The 23,381-nt window shown below is 36.2% G+C and overlaps 1 protein-coding gene across 8 annotated transcripts in view; it reads left to right on the top strand.

Moving 5' to 3' along the window:
* PLCL2 (phospholipase C like 2) overlaps window positions 1–23,070 on the top strand; it is a 128,348-nt gene extending 105,278 nt beyond the window's left edge. For 6 of the 8 annotated variants that reach the window (XR_011139672.1, XM_068935331.1, XM_068935330.1 and 3 more), the window contains 2 exons: window positions 13,142–13,251; window positions 20,053–23,070. Coding sequence is in view for 6 of the 8 variants with exons in the window: in XM_068935331.1 (XP_068791432.1) it covers window positions 13,142–13,251; window positions 20,053–20,232 (290 nt within the window). In the remaining 2 variants the exon portion in view is untranslated. Of the gene's footprint in view, window positions 1–13,141; window positions 13,252–20,052 lie in introns of those variants that run through there. The other 2 variants (XR_011139670.1, XM_068935332.1) reach the window with 2 other exon arrangements.
* The last annotated feature ends 311 nt before the right edge of the window (window positions 23,071–23,381 follow it).

A 23,381-nucleotide genomic window follows, 5' to 3' on the forward strand; every position in this document is an offset into this window, starting at 1 on the left:
TTAGGACTTCAGTAGAATAAATATTTTTGCCTTAAGCGCCCTAATGACTCTGAAACACTGAGCACGCATTCCATGAAAGTACAGTCCCACAAGCTTGTGCCATCCTATTTCATGTAATTTGAAAAAAATAACTTGTCCTATTTATTTTAAGCTGTTAAACATAAATAATCATAAATAATCATGAGTGAAATATTATTTCACATATCTTGTTGCTAGATATAAAGATTTATCTGAAGTACAAAACTCAAAATGTATTGTGCTACCATAGGGAGATACTCTTGTTGTAGACTTAGGTGAATCTTCTCCCGTTCTCTTGGTGACATTGTGGCACGGTTTTTATAGCTACAGCAATATCTCAAGCAATTTAGCTCCCTTGGTTAGAGGCAAGGCAAAAACTAATCATCTGTTGTACCTCATTTTTAGAATTGTTGCCCTTTAGAAAAGATTGCTTTCTACTAGCTCATACAGATTCCAATTAACTTTTATGTATCTGGTCTTCTGGAGTCTTACAGCCTTATTTTACATGAAATGCAATTGGGTCAAAGACTCCTTTGTTTAACAACTAGTGATACCCATGCTAAATAATGAAGAGAGATGTTGGTCTTACTTAGGTAAGAAACCTGGAGCATAGTGACATTAGTGAAAGTATGGATTATATAATAGATCCTGCTGCTTAGGGCAGCCTCAACTCCGCAGGGTCAAGGTACATTTTAAGATGAATGAGCTAAATTAAATTACCTTTTCATAGCATTGATTTTCAAAGATTTTCTTACTAATTGATCTCATGATCGTGGTAGGTGCTAGTCTGTTTAATCTGGAGAAGAAGATTACATATTTTCCTTACTGGATTCTTGATAAGGAAAAAGAAAAATTATGCTATTATTTGTGATTTTTTTTCCTGTGGCTAAAAGAGTGAAGAAGCTGCTAAAATAAGAATAAATAAGCTGCCAATAAGCAGTAAATTTATATTGTCATTAACAGGCTTATAAGAACCATCTGTTAAGTGGACAAAGCAGACTTGTTCTATGAATTAGGACCTTTTCTAACTAAAATTTAATATAAAACTTTGGCTTCTCTTGAAGTTCAGGACTAATTTTGAAATAAATGCACAATCTTTTCTCACTTAGGTTCATGACCTAATAAGCAAGGATATGATTCTTGATATGGTTCTTTTCAGGACTCAGTTTCTTCACTGTTAATGTTCTCAGAGAATATTAAACTGTATGGTAAGCTTCTGTCCTCATTTTAGTTCTTTAAATATAAACCAAAAGAAAAAGTTTCTCTGTTTTCTTCAGTTCAGTGTATTAATTTCAGCTCAACACATTCTGTTCTTAATTAAGCAATTACTGCAAGCATTTTAGATATAGTAACTAATAGAAAGGTATAGGAATGTAATATTACTTTGATTCCCATTGTTCTTCTCATTCTTTAACATAATTAAGAAAAAATCTTAATTGCTTCAAAATGATTGCAGTGCCGTTTATTTTGTTACTTTTAAACACACTGAAGATACAGCAAGTGTAACAAAATCTAGGTGCTGAAGGGAATTTAAAGACAATCTAGTCCAGTCCTTAATCTGCTGCATGACCTGAAACGCTCTCTAGAACAAAGAATTCAAATGTCAAGGTAACCTTATGCCATCCCTGGCCTCTTTTATACCCAACTCTCATCATTCTTGTACTTCTCTTTTGAATCTCTCATTGCATTCTTAATTCAGGTACTATTAGAGCTAATCACTGGTTAAAAGAGAACTGAAGCTTAGGAATTATTTTAGTGTTCCGTCGTGGGAGCTCAAAAGGACACTTTTCCAGTATTCCCAGTATTCATTAAATGATCGGGAGCAAGTAGCAAGTGAACAAAGTTTGCTAGTGACAAAGGATTTACCTCAGTTGTGTATCTCTCAAGTCAACTTGTGGATATATGGTGTTAAGACAAAGATGGCTAAAAATTGTTTTGAAACCGTTATAGTTCCTCTGATCAGGATCTATTGCTTCACTTGCTTTCTGCCTAATTTTAGAGCTATAACCTTTCCTAGTCCTCTGCGGAGCCAGAACTCTTGTTCGGGTTCTTAGTTTCTCAGATCTTAACTACAGCATCCTTTTCTCTGAGTTTGACAATTACAGCTTTGCCTCAAGTACATTGTTTTCCTGGTTGTCACTTTGATGATACCACTCCCTGCATGGATCTCTCCACTTTCTCCTGCTTGTGTATCAGGACTGAACATTTTTACTATTCTTGTGTTTGCTCGTTTGGTAACAAGAGTTTCCACTGCCTGATAGATTGTCAGCCATCATCATGCTTCCTATCATGTTGTCCCACATGTTCCCTGTAAACATCCACAAAGATACTTCCTTTGAATTTTTTTTTTAAACTCTCCCACAATAAATGCCATCTTAGCTAGTTTGACACATGTCCTCCTACTACCTTAACCAAAATAATTTTCTGTGCTTCCTTGTACTCCCCACTCTATCCATCTGTTCTCTTTTTTCTTATGGTTACATTGTAAGTTGTTGGAGCAGGGATTGTCTTGTTTGTTCTGTCTGTACAGTGACAAAAACATCCATGTCTTAGTGTATTAAATGATAGAAGTAGAAAAGACAGAAATGAGTAAATGTACTCACGTGGCTACTCCAAAGCATTCTGTAAGCAGTGTCAGATACAGTTTCGAGAAAGGGATCAGCCAAGACAGTCTGCATGCTGTCAAGGACCAACATAGTGCACACTATCCACTAGGGAAAGTGTTACATCTGAGCTACATGCAGAAAAAACTTACAATAATGGCCACACAAGCACTGCAAACATTTTTTGTAACTGAAAAATAAAGTAAATAAAGTCAATTTTGCTCAAATTGCTATACCTCTCAGTTCTCCAGTGTTACTGCTGGTGCCTTTCAGCAGCTAAGCAAAGCTTTTTCTTTTATTATTTGTTTCTGTTACTTACAGTCTAAATTGGTTTTAGACTTAGGATCCAGCAAAACAAAGCATATAACATGCAGGAAGAATAATGTTACATGTTATATGTTTTGTACAAATTGGATAACCCATTAATGGAGGAAAAGAAATTGATATAATTGCATAACGAGGAGCCATTTTGATAGCCTACGTATGCGGGCACACAATTGACTTTTGTTTAGATGATAAAAAGGAATGACTGGATCGGTTGTTCTCAACCTTTCTGTAGTTAAGCCTGACCTGAGAGAGAATTCACAGTATCCTCTGTGGAGTTAACACAGGTCCAGCAGAACTTGTTATCCATGTCTTTAGAAGCACTGGCTTTCATCGGAGAGTCCTGACCCTTTATTAGAAGCCACTGCATTGAACTATGGCTTCATGTGAGAGAGTAGTGAAGAAATGCTGCCGTACACATTACCGTTGGACTTCATAACTGAGCAATATCAGATGTGTTTAACTGCATCAGTAGGCCACACTGACTTTCAAGTTAAATCTTAGCATCAGATCCTTTAGTATATTTTGCACGAGGTTCACTGTTAAAAGTAAGCAAGCTACAATACTTGCATCCCAAAAATTGCAACATCGCATGCATTGCAACATAGCCTATCACAAAAATAGCAATTTGTGGCCCCTCTGAGTCTGTCTCCATTCTTCTAAAATACTTACTTTACCCTGCTTTCTCATTATTCCCACTTTTTCTATACCAACTGTCAAATTGTTTTAACTCCTTTCTCCATACTTGTCCATACAAGCACAGCATCCCGTTGAAGGTCTATTAGCCCAGTAACCTATCTCTGATCGTTAAGGAAAAGCATACATGAAGAGCAAACTCATGACGTCCTCTTCTTTATATGTCTTCTAACTTACTTTCTGTATTCAGTCCTTTATTTTTATCTGCTTTTTAGTCCCCTTTTATTCTCTGTGCTCTGTTTTTCTACCTTTTTTCTTCCTGTTTGTCTTTCTGCCCCAAGCAGTTCTCCCACTCTGCTTCTGAATTTTTCAGTCCTTTTTCCTACACTCTGTTTCTTCTATGAAGCATCTCCAAGTACAGCTTCACAGCAGTTCAAGATATGCTGTGGTTGCATACACTCCCAGCTCTGCATTTCTGTCACTCTCTTGTGCCTTGAATATTCATGAAGCCACCTTCTACCTTAGGGGAAAAAAAAAAGTGAACAGCTGGACTTAGGTAGCATTTGAATAGATCACTAGTCCCTCTTCTTTCTGCTCAGATCTCTCCCTATTGTTATTCTCTCCAGTCATGTAGTATTTCTTCATGTATTGCTTCTCATAGCTCACTGTAATACCCTAGATGGATGACCTTAGCTTTTCTGTGAATCTGGTATATTTTGCAACTTGCAAGGGTTGATGATTGCCAGGATACGTTTACCATATTTTCTTGGTCTTGATGATCTCAATTCCTGCTCCCAGCTTCCTCTTCTTGTTTTTTTAGTTTCTGATCCAAAATGCTGTGGTCTGATTAACAAATCAAAGAATTTGAGCTGCCACCATTCAAAAGTACATTAATGAGAGTAGGTTGAAACTTGCCTGTCGTTTCTCTGAGGGAGATATGGGTACTGCCATTCTTTGATAAACATATCTTAGATAAATATATCTCAGTGTTATCATCACAATTCAAGTAGTCATCTATTGAACTTCCAGCACATGCTAGCACAGGTGACTGTGGAGATGCAATAGCATAGGCTGTAGCATATGCTCCTAGCTAAAACGCCATTTCTAGAAACTAGATACCTTGCAACTAGTTGTTACCACATCTAGAGCCCATGCTGCTAGCTTTACATGCTAGCATTCTTCTGTGATAGCTACATTAAACTTCATTTGCGAGTTTATTTTGCCAGGTAGATGTATCTTTAAATGCCGGACTTGCAAGATTCTAGAGGCAGACACTTACCACTAATGTAGTCTTCCGTATCATTCTCCTGAGTTTACCCCTTCACATCAGGCTGGTTTTTTTCTACTGCTCACACTATAGAATATTCTTTAGCATATGTTGTATCAGAATATAGTTGTAGGAGACTAAATAAGACTCTTAATTTTAAATAGTCTTTCTCTAGTATAGAAATATGTACAAAATTAATCTGTGATATTAGTTTGTAGTTCGTCTTTTAGCAGTTGTCTTCCGTCTGCTAAAATGATTTAAGAGGCAAGATGAATTATATCCCTTGAGATATACAGAAGTACATGAAAAAATGAGAGATACTAGAGTGCACAAATTCATCAGACACTTGATGTGGTGAGATCTGTTCAAGGGCTACTTGTTATCCTAACTACAATCCGTAGGAAAGGATGAGGTTTCCTTTTATTCCCCTGTCAGGCTATCTGAATTGCATGTGACAACACAACAAGTACAAGAGCTGCTGACTAAGACTAACAGTTCAAACGTAGCCGTAGTTGGGGGTAAGAAAAAGCAGAATTAACGGAAGTGTTATAATCAGGATGGTCAAAAGGCAAATTTTGTAACATATTTGCTTAGTTAAAGTGCTGTACTTCAAAAGATGGACAAGCTGTCAGGTATACATTCCTCTTTTCACATCTTGAAGAATAATAGCAAATTAAAGTTAAGCACAGGTTGGGGAAATGGCTCTGGGTTTAACTTAATTTTGTTAATGAGACAATTTGAAAGGAAAAGGTAGCCAACTTCTATAGAGCAGAAAGTGATGTTAAGGAAAGGAGAAGTAACATTCCTGTGGGACAGAAAGAGATAGTAATTACTATTGCCAGTGAAACAACGTGGGCTTAGCAGGAACTGAAGAGTGGGAGAAATTATAATGTGCCATAAATCAATGTCTTTATTAAATATGTGCTTTCTAGCATTCAATAAAATTAGGATTTTTTTCTTAGACTTGTTAGTCTCCCTTGAGGATCAGGGTTGATAAGTAAAAGATGGAAACAGCAGTCTGTGGAAAAAATATTCTCTCCCCTCTTAACTCTGTGTTTTTGTTGTTTATTAATGGCATTGATTCATTCTGGTACAGGGTGGCAGTTTAACTTCACCTGCAGAAATGTCTGTCTGTCTCCCTGGAGGAGTGTTCTTGTGGATGAAAGTTTTCACAGGTCAGGAATAAGATACTATGAGTCGTCTTTTCCCAGAAAATGTGTTAGTATATGAAGGCCTAGCTTCTATGTATTTTGTAGGATTACTTTTTGTGGAGGCTCACAAAAGGTGTTGGTCTGTGGTTTTTGTTTGTTTTGTAATTTGATACACGTGTTGTTGGCTTTGGTATCTAGAAAGCGAATGTTTTTGTAGGAGTGTTCATGAAAATGTTTGAGGAGGGTGAAGCAGGTTACTGAACTTCTTTGGAAGTAGCTGAGTTTAATTAAATTTAGTCCAGATGTTCAGATGTCCTGTTTGTAACTTCCTAACAGCATACGTTTGGTTCTGCAGCTACTTTGAATCTCTTCTGGCAGTGGCTCATAAAATAATCGTTAGGTTGTCGGACCATCGTTTTCCTAGTGCTGCCCATGCGTTAAAGAAAGTATCTGGTGTTGAAAACTGAATAACCGTGATTGTTTATGGAACTGGATGAGTCTGGGACGAAGGACTGAGTATTAACCTTCTCCTTGCAGAGAGGATGGCTCTAGCCAGGCTGTGATGCCATTATCATTCGGGAAGTTGGGATAAGAAGGCTGTCTCAGGCAGACGATTTGTCTTTCCTATTTCTAAAGAATAAGAGGACAGTAGGCACCAAAATGTATTTTTAATAGTGTATGGCTATTGGTGTTTGGGGAACAGTTCCACTTCCTGAGGAGATACTGCACATTGCCAAACAGGTAGAAATAATTAAAAAATACGGAGCTACTAATTTAATTAATGTATTATTTAGTCAAGTATTAATCCAAATATTTCAAAAGCAAATAGTGCAGACTTGGAGAGTCTTGAAGCTGAAGCACAGCACACTCAGAATATGCAAAGAAATTCTAATTCTCAAGGTAGGATCTAAAGGTTTAGGGGTGACTTCACTGAGACGTAGATACTTGCAAGTACTCGAGGTTCTAAGCCTTATTCCTCTTACGACTCAGTTTTTGCAGGTAACAGTGGTACCAAGATAATGCAGAGGTGGACTAAAAATTTATTAAAGTATATTTTAAGTCTTTGTATGGAAGATTTGTATGCTTACACGCATGCTTTCTGTACGAGCAAATTATGTGAGGATTTACAGTGAATTGGTTTCTGTTGCTTTTCCAGTAAAATCATATTTGATCTATTGTAGATGTGATCTGGTAACTAGACTCTTTTCCAGATCGCTTTTCTGACAAACCTTGCCTTATGAAGAAACTATTTCTGAGGTTGTAGTACCTGAGTGTTTAAAGAATATCATTTGAAAGAAAAATATTAAGAAACTTAATTACTTCTATAAAAAAAATTGAAGTCCTGGCTTTCAAAGATGTGAGCAAGTGTGACAGTTATATGTGTATCTAAAATGTTGTTTATGTAACATATCCCCAAACAGAACTTCTTTTTTCCCTGAAGATAGCATTTTGTCCCTACAAAACCAACATATCCAATATACAGGACGGCAGTAAAATGCCGTCTGCGTGTCAAGCATCAGCAAAATAATAACATGTATTTTATAAGCTCACGTGCATATGAAAGTTGTGAAAGCTTTTGTATCTTCTGAACATATTTGTGATAGTTAAAATATTGATTCAGAGTTCAAGACCATAAAATAAGCTTCAAATTCTAATCCGGCAGTTATTCTGACAAGCGATGGCTCAAAGTTCTTATCAGCTAGTCAGGATTGTTGTAGTGCCTTGTGTAGTTTCTCACTTAAGAAAGAGATTTTGTTTTTAAAGTGTATCATAACAATAAGACACTCCAGTATGTAAGCTGTCATATCAGCTCTTGTTTAGTTTAGTTGGCAGAGCTCAGCTTTCTGTCTTGTCCATCAGAACATGCTGGGCATAAATTACATACGTTTGTGGTCTGTCATGTAATATTATTTTTAAGATGCATCAGCTTTTCTAGTTGGTCAGGGATTTGAATGGCTACTGAAACACAGAACCGGAAGGTCCTGAAGTCTACTCCCGGCTACCCTTTTTGTAAATTGATGACCTCAGGCTCTATTTTAAAATGAATATGAGTTTTTAATTGGAGTCATTTTCTTCCGTTCAAGACTGCTTACAGAACCACATTACAATGGTTGTAAATTGTACATAAATTGCCATTTTATTGGTGAACAAGCATACAAATTTGTTATTATACTAACATTGCCCCACAGCTGAAATGACTCTTTACCTTCCCAAGACCTTACCTGACTTATGTATTTGCAGAGAACTATTACTCCTCTTTTGGTTTTCTTTTCGCTAGATTAACTAAGCAAATCTTTATTAGTCTCCTCAAGTGAAATAGGCTTCCTGTTGCTTTCATCATCTCTGTAACACTTCTCTTTTCCTTATGGTGTTTGACTTTATTGAAGACGGGTGAACAGAGTTATACCTAAAATTTCAGGAAAGCACCTTGAGTGATAAGGTATTTCCAGGAGGGATAAAGAAGCATTAGAGCTATCTAATATGTTCTAGGGCTTCAGGGTTTTTGAGAGAGAGAGAAGCTTGGACTTGAAATTCAAACTAAACTAATCAGTGTTCACTGGGGAACCAGAAGGTGCTTCACCATTAAGGGAGGAAAATAATTAGGAAATACTGAAGGACTGGTTATGAGAATGCTTTTAAATGCAGTGGAGAAAGATACATGGTGAAATTGTTAATTAGGAAGGGGAAAATTGGTTGGAAGCATTTTGTTCTGTTTTAAAACCAGCTCTTGAATCGTATTATTGCTATTCTGTTATGTCATATTAATTTGAATACATTTACATAACATGTTCTGATAGTTGGGGTGAATGATTCACTGAAAAGGTAGCCTTTACTATGAAAGACTTGGACCAGATCATGAAAGATGGAAGTGATTTTATTTTACAAACACTTAGGAAATTGAGTGGCTTTTGTCAACTAGCCCTTACTTACACTGGACAAGGGGATTACCAGACCAGCTGTGTTGTTGCAGCTTACATGGACTACGTGCCCTGATATTTTCCACAGGCAGACACTAAGAAATGAATCAAGTAACCACATTTCAAAACCCCATGATGCTATCACAGTAGAGTTACAGTTAAACAAGTTACCACTTGTTAGACAAACTGCAGCAGTGACCATACATGGATTTCAAACAAATACCAAGTAAAACCTGGTGGTTTAAGGTGGTGTAGGTCAATGCATTTTATTTTGCCAGTGGGACTGAGCTCCCTCAGTTAACTGAATTCAAATGACAGGTTTCAAGTCACTAATGATAGTAACCTGTTTGCTTGAAACAGTGCTTATGCACCTCAAAATTAGATAATCCCTTAAACAGTTGTGTTGAAATGACAGTTCTTTCCAACATTGAGATAAATGGGATGGCTTAAATTCCGGTCTTTTTACTGCACTAATTAAATAATTAGATTAATTCTGGTAGTATAATTGGTAACTGTCAGACAAGGACGCAAAAGATTACTTTGATGATGTAGTTGCTCTTCATGAGCTATTCAGAAGCACTGTTTCCTCACCTATTTCTGGAAATAACTCAAGCTGTTGATTTTAACACAGTTATATCCTATAAGGACTTCTACTCAGTAAGTCTATATGATAATAAGTAATCAACTAATGTTGTTGTCATTATGTTTTACATCATGCTGCACACAATAATGATGACTAGGATCAACAAATCTATTATAGGTAGATGGCTTTTCCCAGGGTGGGATAAGCTCGCTCTCCTCCCAGCTGTAGTTTTCCCTAGTGCCAAACTTCTGTTGTAGATATCATTTAACGAGGTGTCTCTCTCCACAGAGATGCTTCTACAGAGAGGTCTTTCTCAGCCCTTTTCAATGCTTTTACTCTTTGCAAGTTTACTTGATAAATTGACTACTACTCTTTCTGACACAGTTTCAAATCTTATGAATAACTATCTGATTTAGAGTGTGTACACATTCCTATGAATATCTTTGCTGACAAGTGCTAAACTTGTATTTTTGGAGATGGAAGCAGAGAGGTTTTGGTGGAAGATTTATAGCTGTTACATTAGTCCCTCTTTTGGTCTCCTAAATCCTGGGATTTCATCTTTAAACAGATTACTTCCATAACTTTCTGAGAGATGGAGATCTCTGTTTAATGTTAGATTATACCAATGTTAAATTGTTGTTAGATACTGGTAACAGTAGTTTTGGTTTAGGGACGTTACGCTATTCTGCAGAGTTAATAAACCAAACTGCTCTCTCTGATTTTGTAGATATCCTGTGGTGCTATGTACTGCAGCATAAGAGGCCATAAAGAGCTAATCTGTGATGGACTTTTTTGAAGAAGGGTGGGAATGGGGGGTGCTTTCTGGCCAACACTGAATGGTCTTTGCACAAACTCACTTCACTTGCAGTACTTACTTGCTGCCCAGGTTGCAGCAAAATGAGCCAACTCTGCTGAACAGAGCAGATACGCACTTTGGAATGATGCAGAGGTCGTTCAGGAGAGACCGTGGTGCCCTGATTCCTCCTACATCTTCCTTTGAGGAAGTTTTGTTCAACTCTTCTGTTTGCATTCTTCTTGCCTGTGTGTTTCTGTTGACCCTCAATAAATAGGTAATGCTGAAAATAATGACTCAAGAAATGCATCTCTTCTTTTGAGAGTGTAGAAGAAACATACTGTCTTCTCGTATATATGAGACTCAGCTTTAAAAGGAAGGAATAACACAGATCATCTTACTCTTCTATAGAATAATGGATTTTTAAAAATTATATTATTCTTAGGAATTCTTTAAATGCACATCTCTGTCTATTACTGAGCATATTTTGCCGTTTTTTAGAGAGAATGGCAACAGAGAATTCCCTGGTCTGAGGGAACTCTCCAGAATCTCTGCTATCTCCTTGATCACTTGGGTTGCTTCTGTCTTTGACAGAACAGAAATATAAACATAACAAGAATATAAAGAAGCAACAGGGTCACAACAGAAGGTATGCAGTGTACCAGCAAGAGCTGTTCCGGCTAGCAGAATATGTCCTCACCATAGTCTTCATGTGTAAATAACTAGTTACGTTGTATACATAAGAATAATCTGAAATGTGCAAAGCAGCCAATTTCACATTGATCATGCAGACCCTCAGCATTCAATTCAGGATGATTATTGATCATTAGTGCCAATGAGTTAGGATTTGAAGGGGAATATTTATAAAGGTGGAAATGAGGTTAGTACATCATTACTGCTGTTCTTTCAATAAATTGCATGCCCTCTTGTCTACCTCCATTCCCATTTGTTCTTGAATGTATTAGTGCTGAGAAGACAGTTACAAGTGCCTCTGCCGCTCACCTGTGTATTTGCTCTGCACCTTGCAAATTCATTTATTTTGCTGAGAATCTGAGATCAACACTCGAAAAATTTATTGGTATAAATATAAATTATAAATATAAATTATAATACTCTGCTGGCACAGATAAGAAAATCTGTATTTTGGTGCTGTCCCTAGAGATGCAAGGTCATAAATATGGATCTATGCATATTTCTGTGACGGTTTATTTTGCGTGATGTGAACGGAAAGTAGATATTTGAAAAAAAAATTAGGAGAATGAACTTCAATTTTTCACCTACTTAGAGATCTGGTTTTGGTAAATATAATACAAATGCTTTAGCTGAGTCTAGTTAGTCTAGAGACTAACTCAGACCTATGGAGAAGTATTTTGAAATAAAAATGATACAGCAGTTTAGTTCAGCAAAAGCATTTGCATTTATTTTCCTTGCAGTCAAATTAAAAGTGTAAGAAAAGCTGAAAGAACGATCTTGTCTTTAAAATGAATTTATGAATCACTTTTTAATTTTATATATTTGTTCATGTACATATAATTACCTATGTACATATACATAGGTGCGTGCACACACACACACACACACAGATTTAAGGTAAGGAACTGTGCAATAAAAACATTCAGCTAGCGAAATCTCTTTCATGCAGCAATACAAGAGGGGGGGCAGAGAGATTACAGAGAAAAATAGATACTATAATGACCTTAAAAGCCTACTCTAATTTCAGATTGACAATCAACACAAGTTTGTATGGTTATTCCATGATAATTAATTCTGTTTAAATTTTGAAGCACATATACTCACTAGGCAGATAGAAGATCTGAAGGAACATAATTACAATTACAATTTATAGTAGAGTTCTAACTTAGTTTTAACTTCATAGGTCTAAGTCACGCCCCACGTGCCAAATTTTGCCCTCAAGATACCCTTTTTTTTAACTGGTGGAGAAACTTGGAGCAAAATTTAACATATAATTCCATATGAGAATTGCTATAATCCATGTTGGGTGTTGGAATCCATGGGAGGATATGTTACTTCCCTGGTATGAAGAAACAATATGTTTCAAATGTATGAGAGACTTGTAATAGCAGCAAGGAAAGCAAATTCTTCTTCTTAAAGTTAAATCTGTGCAGTTCACTGGGTTTCATCTACTGCTGTGGTCACACCACTCATTGTTTAGACCAGGATAATCAGAATTTTGCAGCAGGTTTTTTTGGTTTGGAGATTGTCAGCCACAGACCACAAAGACACCTAGCTTATATGGCCATAGTAGAGTTTGGTTTGCGATCTGTCTTCACAGAGTTGTTCCAGATCTATTCAGGGGTAAGGTGAGAAGGCTATTTTCTGGGCTGGTCCAAGCATGCAAGCTGTTAGTTGGACAACTCTGGTATAAATTTAGTGCATATAAATAAATTTATATTTATTTAGTGCAAATAAATTTGTCAAGATATATTTCATGAAATTACTCCTTCTATTCTTTATCAGCTCAGCTCACCAAAGCCCTTTACATACAGTGCAACAAATTCAATTTTTTGTATAGTCAATATTTTCAGTATTTCTGAATAGTAAAAATTTCCTTGCAACATCTCTGTACAGCAATGAACAGGTACTTCAGCATAGACTTTGGCTTAGAGATACCCATGTGTATTGGCATGTTGTGTAACTTTGCATTACTAGATCAGATTTGTGCTTGAAGAACCAAATTATCTGAAGCTTTTTCACTACCCTTTGATACACTCTGTTGCTATTGAATTCTTATCCTTACCTTATTAGTTTCAAGTTACTAACTCTTGTGATCACAAAAATGCATTGAAATAAAGAGATACTATATTCCTCCATCTTTTACTCTCCACAGCAATGGAGTTTCATGAAAACCTGCACAATATAGGAGCAAGAGAAGGCTTAAAAGAAAGAAAACTGCAAAAGTCAGTAGAAAGTTTTACGTGGAATATTACAATTTTAAAGGTAATGTTTCTTCCTTTGGTTAGCTATTGGTTGTATTTTTCCTTACATAACTGACATTCTAATATTATTGCTGGTCGTTTTTCTGTGTCACAGTTCAACTAGATTTCTTTACTTTTAAGATTATCATGAGTGTTGTGTTTCTATCTACTAACGAGTTCTCTCCCACTCAGTCACTATTTCATCACTATGTTAAACTGTAAAATCTATTTTAATTGTAAAGATAACTTTTCTCCTACTTTTTTTATTTTTGATTTCTCATAATTATTGAAAAAAAATTGCCTGTCACCTCTCCTTAGAGTGGCCCACTGTAGAAAAGCATTAATATACAGTGTTTCTCCCACTTACCATGCCACGTTCAACTGCTAAGCTCTTTGCTGTGCTATTTGGTGTTCCAGTTCTCCTTGCATTAGGCTACACTAATTCAATGCAGATGAGAAATAAAACAGGTTAAATTTGTTTCAGTGTGTACAGTTAATAAATTCTAAAAATTATTTTGCAAGTTCTGCTTAAAGATATGAGGACCAGACTATCACTTTTCCTCTACTAAAGCAGATTTCCTGAAGACAATATACAGGATGAGTCAAGCACCATTCCTGTACTACTTAGGAGATAAAAGGGAGCAGAGTCAGTTCAGTGGGTTTGGGCAAATGTCAAGGAAATAAATTATTTTCCCTTCTTGACATTTCTCTCAAAGATATGAGATATCAGTGTGGATAGTCAAATCTATTTCAGTACTGCCTGAAACAGCACTAACTGAGCTTTCATCTCTTCTTTCCATTCAGAGCATATGGGTTGGTGAAGGGGAGGGTTTGCAGTTGATGAGCAACTGAAATGTTGGAATTAGGATTTCTGTATAAACTGTGAATCAAAGAACCCACATGGTAGATCTGGTTCTTTGGAGCACTGAAGATCTTTTGTACATAACCTTACCATTAGTATGATTATGAATAGATTATTGCGAAAATTTATTCAACATAGGCTTTGGGTTTTTTTCGGGCTTTTTTCTTTGTTTTTTCAACTTCCAGATTTACTTTCCACCATTCTGTGGGAAGGTACAATTTGTCCAATACTTAATATTTTACCAAAAAACCCCAGATACCTAGTCAGCCCGTTGTTGTCCAAACTGTAACAGGAGGCGTGACTGCAGGAAGTTCACATATGTTGTTGCATCTTTAAAATTCTTTACAAATATTAAAATTGTCAGAGGCATTTAGTAAGTATTGTTGTTTGCATTTAAATGTACAGAAAGTGAGAAGCCATGTGATTTGCTCGAAGTAGCACACATTGAACATTTTCATTCCAGGCTCTTAATTATAGGCTTTAACTGGTTTCAGAAACTTCAAACTTGAATCCTAAGTAACCCTAGTGCACCTGTGTAGTACTTTGTCATTCAAAGGGTGATCTATGAGAGAAGCTTCAGAAATAAATTCAGCTGTAAGTGGAAGAAAAGAAAAATAAGAAACACATGAGGGAAGTACCTGAAGGCTTAGACAGAAAATCTGTGCCAGGCTATTATTATTTCGAATAAATACAGATTACTGAATGTGAAAACAAAATAAACTTATTCAGAAAAGCTGAGGTATATTTTCTTCTTTTTAGAGAATATTTTGAACCTGGAAAAAAGGAATTAGCAAGAAATACCTAAATTCATATATTTTACATGGAAATGTTGGTGGTATTGTTGACTAGGCCTATGAAATAGAACTGTTCTGCTGTTACGTTACTGAGATATTGTAGATACTAGTAGCTGGAAATGAAAAATTACTAATGTGTCATTCAGTTAGTTGTCCTGGAAGTCCACAGTATTCATGGCCATTCAGGATTCATCAGATGTTAATCCAACACAACTTGAAAACTATGAAATTATTGAATTTAAGATTTTGGTTTTGGTTCTGAGTTAAGGATATCTTAAGGATAACTGCAAAAGTGTATTTTATTTGTCGTCTTCAGTAGTCCTTAGAATGGATTATTGGGTTATTTCCCAATATATTAATAATATATTAATAATATATTTAAATATTTATTAAAATATATATCAACATATATTGATATATGGATATATTAATAATATACTTATTGTATGGGTTCTTTCAAAAGTCAACTGTACAGTTTTACTTCAACATTCACACTCTTCCTGGACAACCTGTAAGCAAAAATCAAGAGTGAATACATACCAGGAAAAAAGGTAGCTATGGTGAGACATTCTAGTTTGTTGCTATGTCAGATTGGTTCTGATATTGTATCTCATTTCATAGATATGAGAAGAGCTGGTAGGAACCATTTTGGTTTTGTTTTTAATTACCTTTCAGGATATAAAATGCTACCTCTTAGCTTAAAGTTTCAAAGCAAAATGTTTTTCCACGTTGATTAAAAAAAAAAACCTCAAAAGTCAGAGTAGTTAAAACAGGCAGTATGAGAACAGAAATGTATGAGGGATATTGAATTAGATTTCCACATTAATCCACATCGTTTTGGGGTTTTGCTTTAAAAAAGCTTATGAATGAATATCAGTTTTGTTCTCTGATGTTCTTTATGGTCTTTGCCACATCTGCCTACAAAATATTTTGGTACATTTGATTCATTTTGTGAAGGATATAAACATCAATATCTGAAGTAGGTGTTAACATTGTGTAGTACTCAGTTCTGAAACCTTTTCTGTTAGTGAATTTTAAGTGCTGTGAATTAAAGGTAGCAGAGATTGCAGTCAGCTGCCGTGAGGACAGCTCTCTCAGTGGTGTTCAGCTGTGATAAGCAATGCCTGTATTGTTCCCGTTCCCAAATATGCTTTGTCACAAACTGCCTGTTAAGGGAGGGAATTCTAGTTTTGTGACATGTTTTCCAGAGGACACTAGATTTGAAGAATTCAATTCATTTACACTTTAACTTACCTGAGAAGGTGAAAGGCTGACAAAACCAGTCCTACCGTATAGCAAGAAATACTACTTGGGTTTGGTTTTGCAGCTGCTGCAAATTCCAGAATTGAGTTGTCTGTACGGGCTAGCTTGCTGTTGGGCTAGCTGAGAGCTGCTTTGTTTCTTGGAATGTAATTTTTCTTGTACTTCTTTATGATGAATCTGCTTGACTAGGGTTTGAGCCATTGACAGGTTCATTGTATTGGCTTTACAGTACAGACTTTCAGAGCAAGTAGTGATCGTTTGGGGCTGGAAAGAAGGTGAAAGGCCTCCGAATAGCCCATAGAGTTGAGAGATTCCTGTGTTCCAGCATATAGTCAACTGTGTTCCAGTTGGTAGTCAACTGACTATCCTGTTAACTTGTTTTTTGAATCAAACACCTACTGCTAAAATCATGATCCCACGAAACCACAAAATGCAGAGAATATGAAGAATTGAAACTAAATCTTGAGAGCCCTTGGACAAGGAACATCTGATCTGTAACTAGAAGGAAGGTCTTTGAGTTCTTATGATTGAGGGTTTGGGGCAATTTTTTCACATCTAGGTCACTTCTTGGTAATTTCTGCCTTTCAAATGCTTGGCGTTGCTGTTTAGCAGTGTTCAGTGTGTCTACGACTTAGGTTTTTTATATGCATACTGAACTTATTTTCTGACATACAGCTTCATGACGGTACATCAACAGAGCTAGGAACATCAGTTGCACAGATTTCTCTCACTTGAGCAAGTGCCATATTTGGTAGCCATGGTTGGCTCTTTGTTTGCTCTCTGGCTCAAGACACATCGGTAGATGATGACAATGTTTGTTTCGCAAAAGTTTTTCTTACTTGAGAGGCATTCGGAAATCAATTGCTTTGTTCTAAGTTTTGGAGGAAAGAATCCAATAGACACATATTCATCTTTTTATTTCACCTCAGTCTAAACTTGATCCCACTTGTGCAGCTTTCTCTGATCTGAATGCCTCGTCTGTAATAGTCCAGCTCCTTATCCCGGACCTGCTTCTGTCTGTCCAGTTCGTTTTCCCTGTTCAGTCTTGTCCAGACTCACTCCCAGTTCCCTACTGAAAATCCAGTCACTCTCACTAACCCCTGGCTTCCTCTATCCAGTATTCTTCTCCCATTTGGTCCCTGATTTTCTCTTCTGGTAGTTTTTCCTATTGCATTCCAGCTCATATTGCCCCCTTTTCTTCTTCTCGAAAGATGCTTGCTGATGAGTCTTAATTTTAGTTTCCTCATCACCTTACCTGAGGCTTCTTCCTATCTGCTTTTTTGTTTCTGCTTTTTTTTTTCCTCTCCACCAGCTCTTGGTCTCATCACTAAGTTGTCTCACTCTTTTTGGGTTGCTAGTCCTTCTACATGCCTACCATTTTCAGTCCTCTTCCCACATTTTGTTCTCTTGTCAGATTAGTTTTCTTTCTGTATTCAAATCCCAATTGTTCTTTGCCTTGTTCTTTATCTTTCTTCCCTGATCTGTCTGGTCCAAATTCAGTGTTCCCTGACTCCTAGACTTCTTACCAGGTCAGGCCCAGAGATTGCTTTTCCCTATCCTCCTTTTTCCCATCCTCTTCTTGTTCAGAGTCCCTCCTCCTTCCCTTCCTTCGGTATGGCTTTCAGACTACCTGCATCCAAATGTCAATGGTGAGACACAGGCTTTCAAGGTCTCAAATATAATGCCCAACTTAGAGAAGCCATACTGGGAAAACCGAGGCTTTTCTTCTAATATAGGTTTATTACTGTGTGGGGATGGACTATGCATTGTCTGCCCATTTTGGAGCTGTCAAGGGATGAAGAATAATTGAGAATGAAATCCTGAGCGACTGTAGTAACTACGTGATTTTTGTTTGTTTATTACAAGTTCACAATTTGGATCCACCACTGTGGCTTTCTTAAGTCATTTGAATTGCAAGTGCCTACCCCAAGTAGAGGTGGAGGGAAGGATGGAAAGTTGTTAAAAAAATTGTGACAGCATTTTCCTGTCTTTATGCTCAGAACTGAATGAACCATATGATTGAAGTTAAATAATAATATTAAACAGTAATAATAATAAAATCTGCCAGTGGCAGAAATCTTGTATAGGAAATTTCAGCTTGAGTGGTTGAGGTTTGGCAAGCATATTAGCAACTGAAAGCATTTTTTTTAAATGAGATGTTTAAGGCAACCATATTAATAGACTGTTGCTACCAGCTCTGCCTATAACAAACAACTTGATTAAAGTTCCAAAACTATATTCTACTAATCTATGTAAAATGGAACTTGAGTTAGAAACAGATGTACTCCAGATAGGATTCATTTAGTCTGCTGGAGTGTTTTAAATTAGCTTTTAGTTGTTTGTTAGTTTGAAAAAAGTTTGTGTTTTTTTTTTTAAAGGAGCTCTGCTTTTCTTTAGAAGATGAAAAATATTATTGAAGCTTGTGCTACAGTTGGTGAATTTCTAGGGTTTTTTCCCCCCATAGTCGGTAAAAAAAAACACTTCAGCAATTACAGTTTTGGATAAGGATTGGGGGTTTGATTTCTTTGAAAAAAAAAAAAACTATTTGTTTTCAATTTATTTACCTCAAGCAAGTACTACTGCTCATTTCATGAGATAGTATTTATATTCTGAGTTGCTAAAGAAGCGAGACTAAAGATCACAATGTGAGTGCCCATGTGTTTTGTCTGATTAATTGTCATTCTACATCTCCTCTTCTGTTTTTGAAATCCAAGGCAAAGATGGGCTTCCAGCTCATTTAGCAGAGGAAGAGAGACATCATAGCTGTTAAGTCTCTACAAGAGACATATCTCTTCAGGGGAAAGTGTCTATTAGGAGCTAAAATTTACCTATGATTACCTATGAAAGATGTGACTACTCCAGTTACAGGAAAAGATGCAGTCAGTGTTTGTACCTTATTAGATTCCATAAGAACTGAGAGTCTCAACTCTGTACTACTCTCTGAACTACTATACCTGGGCTTTTTTGGCTCTCCCCCTCCCCATCAGTTGGGAATGACAGAGTTTAAGATCCGCCATATTTGAAGCATCCTCTGCTTCTCTGTAAGCCAGAAGGCAATTTTCCTTTGGGACTGCAGACACAGCACAATCACTTTGGCTCTCGCAGCCTTTCTGCAAGTGTTTGTGAACTTTTCTATGTCAGCCAGTAAGACATGCGTGCTCACCATGTGTTACAGGCTTGTTCATTCCCTGAACTACTGTGTATGAGCAGGGTAGGCAGTTAATGGCTGCAGTAAAGGTAGTCCTTAGACTGCTGATGAAAGTTGTTGCTGTTAGAGGGCTCTAATCGATAGGAAGAGATGGAATAGCTAATAATGCAATGCAGTGCCAAATCACCTACTCTGGGACGGTATGGCTTTACTTAAAACTTAATTACTATGAAGAGTAAGCCTGTAAGTGAAGAGGGATATTTCTGAACTTCAAACAGTCCTGTGAAGTCTTTGTCATCCTTGCCCTTTGTACACGTTGCTTCCTGGCCTTTCTTTTCATATTTCATGTTTTGACAAACATTGATTCTTTGCCATCCTACTATTGAATGAGTCAAATTGCTAGGAAAAAACCTTAAAGAGCAACAACAATAGAGTTTAACTGCTCCCCGAAGTATAAAAATTAGCCTTCACAAATTTCCCCATGCATAAACATTTATAGTCACCATGAGTTGAAATTACAGCAGAGATTACTTTGTTGAAAGCTAATAGGTAGAAATGATCGCTCTTTCTTTGTTTATCCAGCCACTTGGCTCTAGAGCAAGCAAGGACTTTGGTTCCTACTAATGCCAAAGTAATCCAGTTTTGATTTTTTTGAGCAGGGCACTTGTCGCACTAGTCTGAAACAAGCAAAAGGAAGAAGAAAAAAAAGAGAAAGAGAATCCCATTATGTTCTAACTGCGTTTTTTTTTCTTACAGGGACAAGCTGATCTTCTCAAATATGCTAAAAATGAAGCATTGGAAAACCTGAAACAAATCCATTATGCCACTCTTTCATGTGGACTCAATAAGCCGGGCACTGAAAATGCAGAAATCTCAAAGCCCCGTCGAAGCCTGGAGGTCATACCTGAAAAAGCAGGTGATGAAAATGGAGAATGAGAGAATGCTCTTCTCGTTATTGTGGAGTTTATAACTCTGTGACCAATTGTAACTGCATAGGACATTTGCTTTGCACTTACTGTTGGAAAATATTTGGAATTTTTAAAGCACAACTGGAGAAGCTAATTACAATCTATTGAAACTGTGAATGTATGTAGCAATTCTGCTTGTGAAGGCAATGATATTGTGCAACATGGAAATTACATTATTGGCGAAAACATAGTATATATGTAAAAGATACCGTAATTCAGTAATAGCGTGCTGAAGAGTTCATTGTAATGCCACAGGGAAATGAACATCTTGTTAATGACCTGTATCTAGAGGGAAATCAATTCACAGAATTTGACAGCATGCCTGATTTTCAAAGTAATTAGATGTGCAGCTCCTTTGTTTGTACGCACAATTCAGGAATTGTGCTAGTGGGGTGTACTATTTACACCTAACTTTGGAAAATCAGGTCCAAAAAACAGAATGCACATGTTTAACCCCATATATGTAATTCAGCTGCTCAGATATTCGGGTTTGAAGTGGTATTGATTTTATTGTTGAGCCATAAATTAAAGTGAGAATGTAATTAGACAGTGATCACTGACTTCAGTGCACTATAGGAGAGCCATTATGTAAAAGGAAAACGTGCAATCGATCTGATAGCCTATGTCAGAAGAAGATACATACCTATTTTGCCTAAAATCTTCTGCAAATGTGTGTAGATAATGTGACCAAACTGCAAGTAAACTGTTGTAAATAGTTTTTCATTTTGTGACGTGCTTACATTAAAAAAAAAAAAAAGTTTTATGAGATTGCTCCCAGACAAGTAAAGCTTTTGACTAAATTTTAACTTTTTTATTTTTCGAATATTTTCTTCTTTACAGAATAGACGGTATCTCAATAAGCAGATTTGTGCAAAAAGAATTGCTGTTCTGGTTCTTTTTGTTTTCATTTTCTGACAACATTAGATAATGGTATTGTAGCTAATATGCTCATTGTAAAAATGACTATACCAACCTGGAGTGTTCTCTTACTGTTTCTGATTTAACAATAAAATTGACTATATAATTACACAAGCTAATAAATTTGAAGAAAAACAAAGAAAGTCATACAGAGATGAAAATGCAGTTTTTGTTCAGCTGTGGGAAAAAGAGAGAGATGCTGATGTCTGTTGAAAAGTATTGTTTTAATTAGCGTTCTTCAAGACATGCATTCTACAATTATTTTTTTCATTTACTGATTGAAGACCCTTTTTCTGCATTCAGATTGTGTTGTGGGGATTGTGTACATCTACATGTATGTAAAGTCCTGTAAAAGTCAATGGAGCTCCGCCCAAGAACATCAATATACTTGTAATTAATTTGAGTTGTTAGGCACTTAAATATCTTCTAGTCATTATAAGATTAAAGAAAAAAAGATGAAAACAATTTGCATGCTAACTGTCACATCTTGAACTTGCATTTTTAAATGTCAAACTGAATGGGTTCTAACTGCTCTTAAGCAGTCTAGAAGGTGCTAAGCGCTTTTAGTGTCCAATGACAGATCATACGCCTCAATATTACACTTCTGCCAGGAAAAACTCCTGCTGTGTGTCATACAAAATGAAATGTGGTAAACACCTAAAACCATTGCTTTTTAAACAGTTCTACTCTGTATTGTCAACTGGGAGTCTTCTGATTCCACATGAAGTTGTGGGAAGCAACATTATATTGACTGTTACTAATCATACACATAGCTGGGATGAAGTCAGTCTTCCAGGGCCAAAGACACCCCTCATTTGTCTACAGCAAACTAATCAAGATTCGACTGGGCTATAAATATGCAAGAACAATTTCACTTTACCAGAAAATCCAAAACCTAGACAGTTGGAATTTTACCACCATCTTTTTGTCCAAACGGAAGGATGTAGACTTTGGAAAAATTTCAGTGCAATTAACTTTATACCTCAAATAGGCCTAAAAGCCAGTAAAGCTCTGTTGGCAGTCCTGGCCCATCAATGTTTGTATGGCATCTACAGAATGACATAATTTGTGTTGTAAATGAAGTACTTCCATAGAGTCTGTTCCTTAAACCAGGTTATCAAAATTAATAGATTAGGCATTCTTATTTATATATTTCTATTTTAGTACATTACCTTCTGGAAAGAGGTTGGAGTACATTGAAAGGATTAAACACAAATAATTTGGTTTGGTGCTTTTTTTTCTTCACTTTAAGGCAAAAAAAGTGAAAAATGATCACGTGACTTGGGGGTGACAGATTTTGTATGTTTGACTCAAATGTATATATAACTCTACTTGCTTTTAGTCTGTCTTGTGTTAAAAAGGAAGTTAGTTTTTTTTTTGAGTAATACCTTTAGGTTGTATCTGTTTTAAAAAAAAACAGTTTAAAAATATATACATTTAACAAAGTGACCATTAAAATACTGTTGGATTGTAATGTAATGCTGATCCTTTCAATTGGAGATCACTTTCATGCATTAGTAATGCCTAGTCCAGATCTGTATTTACCATAAAGACTTAAAATTAACTCAATCAAGCAGACACTTTGAAAGACAGCATGTAGGTAAAAATCCTTCAGGAAGTGTACCTATTGTATTTTAAAATAACACACTATAAACACTTGCAAGCAAAGTGTTGGGTTCTCTTGTTAACTCAGTGATGATAAGTTCAAAACCAAATTTATTGGCATATTTTTCTTAGTTATGCTTTCTTAAAGAGTTCATCCAGGATGCTATTTATTTTTATTATTAGTCCATTTTTGATAGTAGTTTTTTTTTGAGATTATATAGAAGAACAAGCACCCAAGATCTGGTGAAATATTCCAAATAAAATTTATCACAGGTTGACTTTACAGTTTTGTTTGCCTTCATTTTTCCAAAATGTGCTGTAACAGGCTTGAACTGTTTACACAGTTTTGAACTTTCAAAAATGGAAACAAAATGCAAAGGACAGATTATCAGACTGCCTTTTCTGCTTTTGTTTGGCTCCAGTAAGCAGTTAGTATGGGTACGTATGGAGACATAAAGTCAGCATCTTGCTCAATTTAAAAGAAAATACTAGTTGAGATAGGAAAAATTCACATACAAATTATTAACTGTGAAGAGACTATCCTTGAATTATTTTTTGAACGGAATACAAGAATAAAACAGTGCCCATTTGAAA

The sequence above is a fragment of the Struthio camelus genome, chromosome 2 (assembly GCF_040807025.1).
Source record: "Struthio camelus isolate bStrCam1 chromosome 2, bStrCam1.hap1, whole genome shotgun sequence".
NCBI lineage: Eukaryota > Metazoa > Chordata > Aves > Struthioniformes > Struthionidae > Struthio > Struthio camelus.